Here is a 13158-nt window from a genome sequence, read left to right as displayed (position 1 = left end):
TAAACATCGGATACATGTAGATAGCGGTGTATAATATTTGGCCTAAATTAAGTCTTTATCTATTACATTATCGGTATGAATAAAATCATTAGGGTAAGCTTAATTGAAAGAATTAAAAGACAAAGACTTTTAATGAAATCCGATTATTTCCGGAATAAATAACTAAAGACTATCCATGCATAATGTAATCAACATTAACTATAGTTAACTTTACAACCAGATAACTCTATCATCGTAAGAAAATGCAAGGTTCGTTGCCAGGCCATTGTATTTATAATCAAGAGGAAAATTAATATAGGTCAGTAAACAATTACCTCTTTTGGCCAGCGGAGTGAAATATTGCTTTTAAATATTTTGCTTCATTGCTTTCCAGAAGTAAATTATACATTTGACATATCTTAGAATAACGACATAGTGTCAAACGACGAAGAAATTAATATTGATACTACTCAATAAAAAAAATAATTTTCTTTCATCTTTAATGTTACGTGTATCAATATTATGATATTTTGATCTCTAAGAGATAATTATAAAACAGGTCAAAAGCAAAAAAATCATAAAGAAATAAAAAAATTTTCTGCATAATTTTGACTTTCTTTTTATGTTAAAAATAGCATGTGACTTGAATTGAATGTTGACCTCACATAAGAAATCTTTTTTTTCATATTATAAATTGTAGTTAATTGAGAACTAGTTTTTCAAATATGAGTTAATAATGATTTATTTCTTAAATTAAAATGTATAGTATTTTTAAACCAACCAATTACTCGCAATTAATGCAAACCTGTCCCTAGTGTACTGTTATCAATATAATATATATGGACTGATAAACTAGTTATACATTGTGATAGTCATCAATTGATAATTCATGCCCTAAGTCATGATGCCAAGAGGGTTAATTGATAATTTTGTAGGTTTTTGTTTAAATTTGTATTATCAAATTAATCATCGTTTCTTTATGTATACGTTATTTATGTGATGAATATGAAAATTTAATGGACAAAAAATTATGTATAAGTATAGGTCATTGTTCGAAGAATATTAAAGGCAAGGACATATAAATACTCTAAATTATCAATGACATAGGATTGTTGTATTATTTATAAACAAGTTTACGATATAGCCTTAAGACGATTGTCTCTTTCTCCCTTTCTTTTTTTTTTAAATAGTGCTATTTAGAATTTGAAAAGGAAATAAAAGAGTTCAAGTATAAAGTGTGTGAAATACATGCTGAATTAAATGATATGTTAGACTGTGTGAGATTTAAAAAAGTTTTTTTTTTCAAAAATGTAAATCAACTTGGAGAACATATGCAAAAAAAAACGTTTTTTCCATTCAGCGTGAAAATTATAAAAATAAAAACTTAATTTATATTGGTATAGTAAAATAATTAGAATATAGCCACATAAAGCCGTATTACTCATTCAAGGTTTATAAATGAAATCTATCCTATGATTAAATGCGATAATTTTTAATAAAGTTGTATGACTGCCAGAAAAATTATACGCATTAAAACTATATGTACAATATTTTGATATTTTAGACTTTTTATCATTTTTTTTTTCATTTGCAACTCTTTATTAATATCAACACGTTTCCTGAAGACAATAATATGTAGTATTTTCAAGATTTTTTGGCTGATCTTGATTGCATTAATCTCTTCATCATCAGATTTTGAAATGTTTAAGCTGAATTTTTTTTCTACAAAAAACTAGCGCTTATAATACAGGCACGTAGCATCGATTTTGAAAGTGGGGGGGGGGGGGCAGCCACTGAAATTTTTTTTTACTTACCTGAAAAAGTTGACAAGGAAAAAAAAAAACATAAAAAAAATTGCCCAAAAAAATCCTATTTTGAAAGGCCAAAAGGGGGGGGGGGGATAAAAGCAAATTAAAGTAATATATTATTTTTCACTATATTCCAATTCGTTTTACTATCCATTTTTTCAATTATACAATACTATAGTTCCTTCATACTACTTTACTTTTGTAAAATGTGGGGGGGGGGGGGCAATCTGCCTTGCAATGAACATTTTCAATAGTTAAAAGTATTGTTGAATTCCCCCTAGCTTATTGCTACGTCCCTGTAATATATCATTAAACAAAGTCAACAACCTTCCTGGTAAAGTGTAAGTATGACACTGAAGTTATTTTGATAGTCTCCCTTGCTCCTTTTCACTCTAGTATTACTGATTCTTTACCATTCATTTTAGTGCAGTGTCTCGAATAGCCCTTGTTCTCCAGCTTCTCAAAATGAAACTATTTGGTGAAAAGAGATCAAGTAAACTTAATAAATTGATAAAAGATTCAACCATGAGAGAAAATCAAGTTTAACATCACATGATTTCTCCGTTGTATGTCATGGAGCTCAGGACATTATCTATTGAACAGCTCTCGTGCTTGGGTACTTTATTACGATAAATTTTAGCTCATTGGGTCATTTATAAAGTTCATGCATGTACACTTTTTATTTTTGCTCACAACTGCATGCCTTTTATATCAAGTTTTTCATTTTTCCAAAGATAAACGACATTTACAATTCTATTGCTCCATCCTCCAGCTAACAACAATTGCCAGCAATAATAAGAAAAGTTGAATGTGGTCATCCTAGGTTTATACGCTTATTATACTTTCCTGAGTACTGAGTATATACTGTGATTCGGCAAGACCAGAGTAAGTCTTGCATCTCACCTTTGCTTTAATGAAGTAGTACAAGGTCCCTAAAATGGTTTATCTAAGTTGTGCTCGCTTATTGCATGTACTTTGCACACAATAACACTTGACGTACATGTGTACGTAGATCTCAGATAAGGGTAGAATAAGATTTATCGGAACCTTACTTGTTTGCATGTGTGGCCTTCTATTATTACATTTTATTGTGGGAAAATTTCCTTTAAAGTTGCTTTACGTTGTGATTTAGATTGATTGATAAAGAGATTGTATACCAGTAGTTAAGAAAGTTAAGGAAGATGAAGCATATAATTTTAAGGTAATTGTTGAGAGCAGTAGATACGATGTATGTATTGGGTGTTTTATCTCAAAGTCTGGTTGTCTGTCCCACAAGATCACTTCCATAGGAGTTTTGAAGAAAGATTTAATTAAGATGACATTTTCATTTGTATTCAAAGAAAATTTTATTAAACATTAAGGTTTATCATTTCCAAACCATTTTATCACTCTGGATGCATACAACCTTACACTGTACTATGTATTGCAGTTATTCAATATTAAATAACTAAATAGAACTCTTTCGAGGTGGAGGATGGAAGCATTTGTTATAGCTTGGGCCAATGTGCTGTTGAATAAAACACGAGATCGATCAATGTGTTTTTTTAAGGACAGATAAGAAAGAAGTCCAGTCCAAATGAAATATCTTGCTAAACATTCGCTGACATAGTCCATTAAAACTCGAATTACTAGTAGTTATCGATTGTTAAAAAATTGTTGATATTTTTGTTATAAGCAGACTCTTCTTGTGTAATTCAGCTAGTATTTCTTTCTGGTAACCGTTTCGTTGGAAAGCTGATGAAATACCTGTACTCAAAATATCTCTTACAGGACACGCTCTATTTGAAGTTTTGCTGCAATTATGTAGCCCTCTCCTTGGGGGTGGGTGGGGGTGGAGGGGGGGGGGTGGTGGTTACAACTCCTTAGGATCATAATAATGGTGCAAGTGTGGGAGAATAATGCAACACAGTAAATCCGCGTAAACTTTGAATCTATACTAACTTGTTATCTTACCGTTTACCTCGAGGATCGTTTCGAGGCAGGTATATAGTTAACTTTAATGGGTCTATCTTTGAATAAACATCGCCCCTTGTTGATAATCACCCCCACCCACCTTAATGATTTTCAAATTTTATTAAATTTAACTTAAGGGGGAAAATGTTATGTTACGTACATGTATTAACAATGAAGGAAAGTGCCTTAAAGTTATAGATGAGGAAATTAATTTTTAAAAAAAATTATGTACAGTAAATAAACGTTTTTTTTTCATTAATCGAATTGCTTCCTCAAATTTTACAAAATATTCCTGTTGTTATTAGAACTGCTATTAAATGTATACAATAGGTAGTAAGTTAAGGAAATAACCTAAACTTAGGATTGTTCAATCTATTCACTTCAAGATTTTTTAACCTACTAAGTGCCTATAATGTGTGTACACTGTAAACGTTCTTTTTGACTAGTTTTCTTACTGTGAACGTTTGTTATGCAAGAACAAGATGTGTCTGTAAAATACTGAAGTCCTCGTAAAACATGCAGTTTATGGCAAAAGTTTAAGTGTTTCCAATGCATGTCTAACTACAAGGTCAAGAAATCAAAAACGTTTTATCCCAAACAAAGGAGTTGCCTGAACAATATGTCTATGAAATATTTTTAAGCCGAAGCACCAAGCATTCCAAGGTTATGACCAAGGTTTGAATTATTATAGGTGGGATAGACTCTAAGGTCAAGGACAGAGAGTCAAAATTAATGGTTTCAATTCAGAGAGAAGTCATATCACGAGAAAAAGATATGTAGTTAAAGCCCTAGAACCAGATGCTCAAAAAGTTATTATTGCCAATGTTTGAGTATTTCAGAAGAAGTTCAAACTCAAGGGCAAGGTCTACTCTAAGGACAAGGTCAAAAATATTTACATTCTTGTTTGCAGCTAACTGTAAAGTTTTACGTTACGTCACGATCTAGTTAACAGCTGCGCTCAAGGTAAATTGTACACGCCTCCTAACCGCAAATTTTAATACTGGAACTTTCTTCTTATCCCTGATTGGTTGCTCGTGCAACAGACTATTTCCGTGTTAATGTTGATAATTTGATTTGACCAATCACGTGAATTGTTTACGCTGGATGCATCTGACGAAATCGTGACGTAATGTGAAACTTTACAGTTTGCTGCAAACAATAATAATCAAAGAAAAGTCTTGTCACAGTGAATATACATGTGAAGTATGAAAACCCTAGGAACACCTTTTTAAAGTAATGGCGAAGGATAAAGTTTATAATTCTTTTGTGTAAATCTCACGAATGTCAAGATGTCAAATACATGTATGTCCATACCCCGAGAAATGTTTTTGTCACAAGAAACACAATTGAGAAACCCCAATCAATCAAATGTTATCAGAAATTTCAAAACTTTTGCGTACAATCCTCAGCTAAAGAGACATACAGCTACACGGACAGGGCAAAACTATATATCAATTTTATTATAATTAAACCTTTCATCTCACTCTTCGGAATTTTAGTTGTCGCACCAGCAACAAATAATTAAAATTATGAAGTGCGAGATGAAAGGTCTAATTTTAATTACTAGTAGATTGAACTGTATACCCACGAATCTTCATTACAGGGTCATAGAAAATTAATTTATTTTAGAGATGAACTAAAATTCCATGTAATCAGAAGAATTATTAACATTTTATATTTGTAATAAATGCGTTGCTTTTTTTTTTTTTTTTTTTTCCCCCATGAAAATAAGATTCACCGTATACAGTTTTTGCCCCGTTCTTCTATGTGTTTGTCTGTAAATCTGTCAGTACAAGGTTGTTTTCCTTTCGCATGCGTTTTCCTTTCTGCAAATCCTTTTCTTGGATATCAACAAATTTTGACATTTGACCTTGACAATAGAGTTGGTCTGACTTTTGAAAATTAAAACTTTAAACATAACTTTTGAACAAAAGCTAACAGATTTTTTCGTCACATTCCTGTTTAAAAAAAGAATTAATTTAAATTACTTGTATTCGATGTAATAGAATGTCCTAAAGAGAATATTGCTCAAGTAGATGTAGATGTGTAGATAATCAGAAACTCGATTAAACATTGCACAATAACAGCTTGTCTCCTTTTAATGCAATTAAGAATTTTGCAATGACAACTGCTTTTATTCTGCAGTACTCTTATAAAAGTGTTTCAAATGTCAAGGATTTTGAAATACATATATGGTCTCTAAAAATTGTACATTCATGCACATCAAGCGCAATGGTAGTGCTTTTCCTCAGAGATGTTGTGTACCGCACAGCTGAAAAGCGTGATGGATGAAGAAATTTTGAATTTTAATTTTTACTCGCTATTTCCTGGACACCTCCCCGACTTTGATACATTAGTTATTTTAAATTATATTGATGAAGATTAAGAATACTTTATGAAGTAAATGGTAAATCCATAACTTTAGATAAAATTAAATTACAGTGTCTGTGCGATTGATGGATTATTTATTTAATTTTATGAGTTTTTAAGATTATGCTTATTTTTCTTCAATTTTGTAGGAAAACTCTCTGGAAAAAAGAAAATTATGCATACTAGATAAAATATTTTCTTCTTATGAATGCTTGTCGACGTCTATATTGTTTCCAAATATAAAAGCTGATCTATAAAGAAAAATCACTTTAACGGTAAACAAGAAAGATATACAAAGTACATGAAATCATTTCTTTCTCAAAACGTCTAAACTTATTTTGTATGAGACTTATTTTTACTCTTTCATCACTTCATAGGTTAACCTGCCTCATGACCTTATTTGCACTCTACCTTTGATGGCCCTCTTATTTTTGGTCAAGCCTGGCTAATTTCGTCCTATAAATAGATGTTTTGGACATACCATGAATTAATATAATACCTTTTATATTACATTTATGAGTAGTGTGGAAATAAAGAATGTTCAAATATGTTTGTATCTTGATTTTACGGGACTAAGGCTATATGTATAGGGAGCTTCAAGGGAAATAATTCTACATGTAATACGACAATCGCACTCAATGGCCCGCCAACAAGCTTAATTGTAGATTAGTCACAAAGTACAGGTACAAAGTAGCATGTAATCATTTGCACCTGAGTTCATAATGCACCTTTTATTTACCTTGGTAACCTAGTTGTACAAATTATGCTACAATCGTATATGTAACATGCTGAAAAGTATTAAAGTGAAAAGGAAAGTAATTGTTAAAGATGATGACTGCATGAGTTTGCCTTTCAGTAACCAGATACTGCATAAATTTTTGTAGCTTGTTTTTGTTCTGTATTTCAAAAATTTTCGAACGTCCACATAAAGTTTAATATTGCAGAATCATAAACTTGTGTATTTATGCAGAAGTTGTGACTTCCCATATATATTTCGATTATTCCGTAATTTAAAACTCTACATAACGTACATTCAATATTTAATTTTCCAATTAAAAATAATTAATTTGTCTCCTGTGACTTGACGCTTTCAAATTATAATACAATTTAGAAATGGACTATAAAACTCAATTCGCCAAAAATCACTGACATGTTTAGACCTCTGACAAGTATACTCGTAGCGTATACCACACGTGTAGACGGAATAAGGACTATCATAAAAATTATGATTCTGTTTATATTAATATTTGTCCTACATTATGTTAATTGATATCATATGTCCAGGTGTCGCCTAGAAATGTCAGCTTTGCCGGTGGCCATGATGGGACGTGACGTCACATACTTGTGACGCGACTGTCTGAACTTTGACCTTAATATAAACCATAAAAGGTCGAATTCCGGAAAAGAAACGATCATATCATCTCGCCGGAGGTGGACTTTAACACAGAGAGATGAATTATTTAAGTGTTTTATTTGTGGGTTTGAGCATTTCATTAATGACTTTTATTTTCCTCTTCCGTTTCAATAATTTACTCCGGTCCATGACAGTATGTGAGAAAAAAGAGTAGACTAATTTTTTGAATTCATTGCAGAGTATTCACTATTTGATATGAAAAAAGGTTCAATGCAAAAGAAGAATTTCATTTTTGTATAGGGAAAAATGCGAAGCAATTTGAGAAAAGAAAAAAAGAAGATTAAATTGTTCTAAAACGTAAATATTCGGCAGGTTTTTCAAGGAGGCAGAGGCATGTCAATATGGCCACTTACAAGTATTCTGAGAATAAGTGTTAGGAATTAAAACCTGCAAACAAAGCACATACAGCTTGTGTCATTAACATACAATGGGGATCAAGAATAGTTTATTAAAAATGTTCTCCTCGTGCAAAGAAGGCCTTGATATAATGTTCACAATATGGAGTAATTTTGAAGTATGTACTTGAGCTGCTGGCTCTTAATGCTTTTGTGATTTTTTTTTTTTGTCTGTTTCCTCCGAATATTGAATGCAAATAATTCCGTTACATACATGCATTAACAATTCCACGGTTCTAAACACACTTAACAGAAAACATGGAATAGTTAATAAAGTGATTTTGCCCGAAACAATCATCATTAAAAATCTCGGCAACAGATAAATCTCGTGACATTTGAGTTACTGTTTATCTGATGGGTGTCCAACAGTCGATGATGTCTGTATACTGTGGGTAAAATGAACTGGGGTGGGTGTTATCACCATGTCCAAATATTTCTGACGATAGCGAGTGATAACTGGTGACCGAGTACAGAGTGTTCATCTAAGATTGTGACCGATCTATGAACTACTTCAGATTTTAATTATTATCATATATACACAGACACATGTACACAGAAGATAAAAAAAGAAAGTATATTTTGTATATGTGAGGGTAGGGGATTGGAAGCGGGGTGAATACCACTTACAACGTCTGAATATATAAATGCATTTTCCTTGCATGAATTTGAAGTTTAAATCTGTCCTATCAAAAAAAAAAAAATGGGTGGGTGGGGCTCGCTAAAATGTACAATGCTACTTTATGGCATGATGACATGGAATATTTTCCTTTCTTGCATTTTTGTTGTTGAGGTCCTGAATATTTGTAAATCAGTCCAGGAAAAAAACATTATCGATACCTTTGTGATTTTAGGTAATACATGTATGTATTATCTATACACTAGGAAGCTAAATAGGTCCAGACTTGTACATGTAAATACTATAGACATCCGTTACACTTTATCCTAATGATATCAGTCTATATACGTGTAGATATAGTGGAGTCATTTATCTTTGTAAAACTTATATGTATAGATTGTACTCAACTGAATAAAGAAAAAAAAATACATCAATTCAAGTCGACTGTTTTCTTTTGATATACATTCTTAAGTTGTTTTGGTATTCATCTGAAGCAAGAGATTTACATTTTGATGACCCTTGTAAGATTTGCATGTAGATAGTCTTAATAAGTTCTACTTAATGCTATTCGAGGAACATATCAATAATACATAGTTTTGGTTAGACCTACGCACTTTTTGACCTATCTATGTACCCTAACCTTTGGCTATTACTAATTTTATGTGTTTTTGCTTGATTCCTATGCAGGAGTGACCTCCACCAACATTAGATCTTGTTGTCCATTGAATATCTTAATTGTTAATGCTTTAAAAATAAGGTTAATCAAATAGTTTTTAAAAAGTTCAACTTTTCTGAAAATATTTCATTCGAAAAACTAGTTCCTTGGTATTCATTTAAGGGATGTTCGGGAAATGGAATTGGAGTTAATAATTTGTTAACGTTATTTTCAATGAAAACACGTCATTTTAAAGGTTAAAAAATTTTCCTAAAAAAGAGCACTGGACTTCCAATCTTATTCTGACCATTATTTGAACCCGGAACCATCACTACTGAATTTGTGGGCTACTCATAACATGTAGTACATGCATTTGTATATAGTTCTTAACTTGGCCCATAGTGCATTATGCCAAATCAATTATTAAAATAAAAAGAAACACATTTTTTTTTAAATCAAGTAAGAATTCATTTGTGTAAAGACTAAGTAAACATTCATATATATTAGAATCAAAACAATTTAAACAATCACACTTAAACATTCTAGCACCGCTATAATTAAGTACAGCAACACATCATTTGTATGACAATATGGAAATAATTCTGGCCTTAACTTCATAATGCATAATCAATTACACAATGTACAAGGAATGCAATGAAAGAAAATAAATGAATCAAATTAAAATCATTTTTTTCCTGCGGTCAACGCAGTCGAGGTATTCAAACTTATGCAAATCACATGGCGAATTGGAAAAACCAAATTAGTAAGAGGGCATGGCATACATTGTAATTGCTAAGGAGGATGCCAAATTTCAAAATCCAAAATAACAAATCCTGTTTTGTTTTTATATACAAATATAGGGAAATTCCATTACCGTGCCTTTTATAAAAATGCTCAGAAAAATAAAACGTGAAAACTTGTTTTACCGGTATGTAAACAAATAATTGAAAACCCGGTAACATTAAATTTAAAGCAAGGTGAAATAAGATATCTGAGTATTTGTACAGGGAACTATATTATTATTAACTACAGTTTTAAGTCTGGTAAATATTTGTAGAAAAAAACACACCATAAAATTGTGGTGGAATAGACTTAAATATTGATATTTCATTTAAAAAAACCATAACAATTACACCTTTCGACACGTCATAGATCCGCCACTATGTTGTAAAACTGAAGGACATGATGTGGACAATTTAAGAGGACTTTGACTCTTAAAGGATTATGTTTACTATTAAGGGGGTTATATGAATCGACGGAAACCAGCCCGCCGTATATAATGATGCAATATGAATCAGTCACCTAGCACAGACTCAATCTCTCTCTCTCTCTTTCTCTCTCTCTCTCTGAACGTTTACCCATGCACTGCACTTTCCTACATAACAACTAAATGAATTTTGCAACAGCTCCCGGCATAATGTTAAACTAAAATGAATATGCATGAATTCGCACTTGCAAACACTCAAAATGACTTACTTCGCACATTAACACGATACATGATGCATTGGATTAAATATGTGGAAAATTACGAAATGGAACTTAAAATTCATTCAAACATGAAATATATAAACTTTCTCACGCATAAAAGAGAATTTAATTATTAGACTAGGGGACTGTTTTCTGCACCGTGTGTAAATTAACTTGTAAAGATAATAGATGGATATATAGCTTTGTTTTCTGAATAATCAACATACTTGAATCTTTCAAATATATGGAATGTTCCCCCGAGGCTACACGCTAAAGCGCCTAGAAAACAAAACGGCTATACACTATCACAGTGTGTGCTTTTTAGAGCTGTTTTAATACACAATAAAACGTAAATTACTCTAGACCTTTACCCTTGTTAATGAAAGCGAATGAGTGCATAAAATGAAAATGGAATGGAAGTGTGCACAACCTTCATTTTCTTACTGGATCCAATTGCAAAATACATGCAATCAATTTTGAACAGAACTGCTGCATAGTAGAAAAAAGACCATAAAAATAAAATCTTTTGGATCCAAACCAATACTTTACTCATTTAATCACTGTATCGTTTTTTCCCTTCTGTAAGCATGCATAATATGATGGTCGGAGACAGATTCCAACATGAAGCCATATTGATTAATTGTATAAGAGGATAGCTCTAAACTCCAGCTCCTAAATATCTCTTCTAGCTCCCCCATCGATCATTCTTGGTCACGCCATACAAGTCTTTACAATTTTTTTTTCAAGAATATTTACTTCATACATTTTTTAGAAGTCCTTTAAGAATGAAGATGACGAATTTTCATTCCCCCAAAAGCAAGAAATGTTATATTCATGAGTGAGTTTTGGTGATGAAAACTTACTAACACATGTACTCCCTGGATTTCATTTTCTGGCAAAATTTTCTCAGTCTCCAAATGATAGCACCATAAGTATTTTCAATTCGAACACACGTCATTTTTGTAACTAAAAATAAATTTTTGGCAGGATGTCGGATTTCTAAGCCACCTAATGTTACCTTTTCCTATGAACCTTAAGATGTTTTGATAGATGGTCGGATCTAGAGAACCTTTTTTCACAAATCTTACATTGATACGGTTTTATTCCAGAATGCGATCGTTTATGACGGGCAAGTTCATCAGAGCGTGAAAACCTCCATCCGCATCCGGGCCAGGTGCAAGAGAACGGCTTTTCACCCGTATGTCGGCGTAAATGTGCTTTCAGGTGCGAGCTTTTGCTGTACACTTTGTTGCAACCATTGTAAGTACAATGGTAAATTTTCTCTTCCACTTTTGGATCTTTGGCCGGGGTAGAAGTGGCTGGTCTCGGAATCGTTGCCTTGGAAACTGCTGAAGCTGAGGCAATTGTATTCAGAAGACTTTTGTGCGAAAGTAAAGAATTTGCAGACGAATGAGACAGTGGTTGCCTAGTGATACTCACGTGGTGCCCTCGTGAGTAAGCTACAAACTGAGTATTTTTTGGTAAATCTATTTTATATTCACTAACATTGTTTTCGTTGCTTGGTTTTGCACAGTAATTATGCATTAGACTTTGCAGTCCCACTCCTAACACCACGAATTCACTGTCAGGCGAATCTGAGTTTGAGGACTCCTCCTCAAAAACTTCATCCCTAGTAGAACGGCCGCCACAGGAAGAAACCGGAGACAGCGAATGGTCTATACTGAACAGCTGATTGCAGTACGAATCACAGAAAGACGAAATTTTGGCGCTACAGTTATTAACAATCTCGGGACTTACCGGGTCAGGTTTTTCAATGCTGTCAGCGAGTCCTTGAGAAAATAAGTATTCCAGATACACCTCGTCGTCCATGCTATCCAAGCTCCAGACTGACGAAGACGGACTACTGCTCCGGTATCCGTTATATCCGGGGTCCGTTTCCTCGCCGGATGAGTTTAGTCTCTGTAAAGTGTATTGCTCTCTCTCCAAGCTCGAGCAGAGCGGAAGAAAGTCTTCCATGGCCACGAATATATCACCGCACACAGGATCAATCCTTTATTCCTTCTTCTGTCTATCTATTGCGGTGAAGTACATGTATAATTCGATGTTAACCGGCGAGCATTGAGTGACTCTCTATTAATTTTGTTTTCACGCCACTAATCAATGTTTTAGTTCTTCTGTCTATATATCGTCTGCTAACAAGTAGGTATTTTTTCCTCCACGTGGTGCAGTATAAATAATATTGTCGTTTGCTTGAATAATGATGTATATACCTGTTAGGCCCAGAGTAACGTGTCAGTCGTATAGGGGGAAAATTGAATGACACTAGCTAGCCGGTTTGTAAATGTATACGAGCTCTCTTAATATACAACGTCTTATGAATGAAAGAAAAATAAATGTCTTATCACCCCTTATTACACGAATCCTAAGTGCTATATGTGCACGGCCTATTAATATCAGCGCCGATTGGTGGATAGAGTAATTAGTCCCCCCATCACGAGATTCAAGTGAGATTACGGGGGGACCCCTCTCCAGTTTATATT

At 33.0% G+C, this 13158-nt stretch overlaps 1 protein-coding gene across 1 annotated transcript; it reads right to left on the bottom strand.

Moving 5' to 3' along the window:
- Positions 1 to 10026: 10026 nt before the first annotated feature.
- Positions 10027 to 13158, bottom strand: LOC134262137 (Krueppel-like factor 6). The gene has a single exon (XM_062744528.1). It carries the CDS (start codon positions 12632 to 12634, stop codon positions 11672 to 11674), a length of 963 nt encoding a protein of 320 aa, XP_062600512.1. The 5' UTR covers positions 12635 to 13158; the 3' UTR covers positions 10027 to 11671.

The sequence above is a fragment of the Saccostrea cucullata genome, unplaced genomic scaffold (genome assembly GCF_032062105.1).
Source record: "Saccostrea cucullata isolate Sc308-1 unplaced genomic scaffold, CSIRO_AGI_Scuc_v1 ctg685, whole genome shotgun sequence".
Classification (NCBI taxonomy): Eukaryota; Metazoa; Mollusca; class Bivalvia; order Ostreida; family Ostreidae; genus Saccostrea; species Saccostrea cuccullata.
This window is presented reverse-complemented; position numbering and strand designations above follow the sequence as displayed.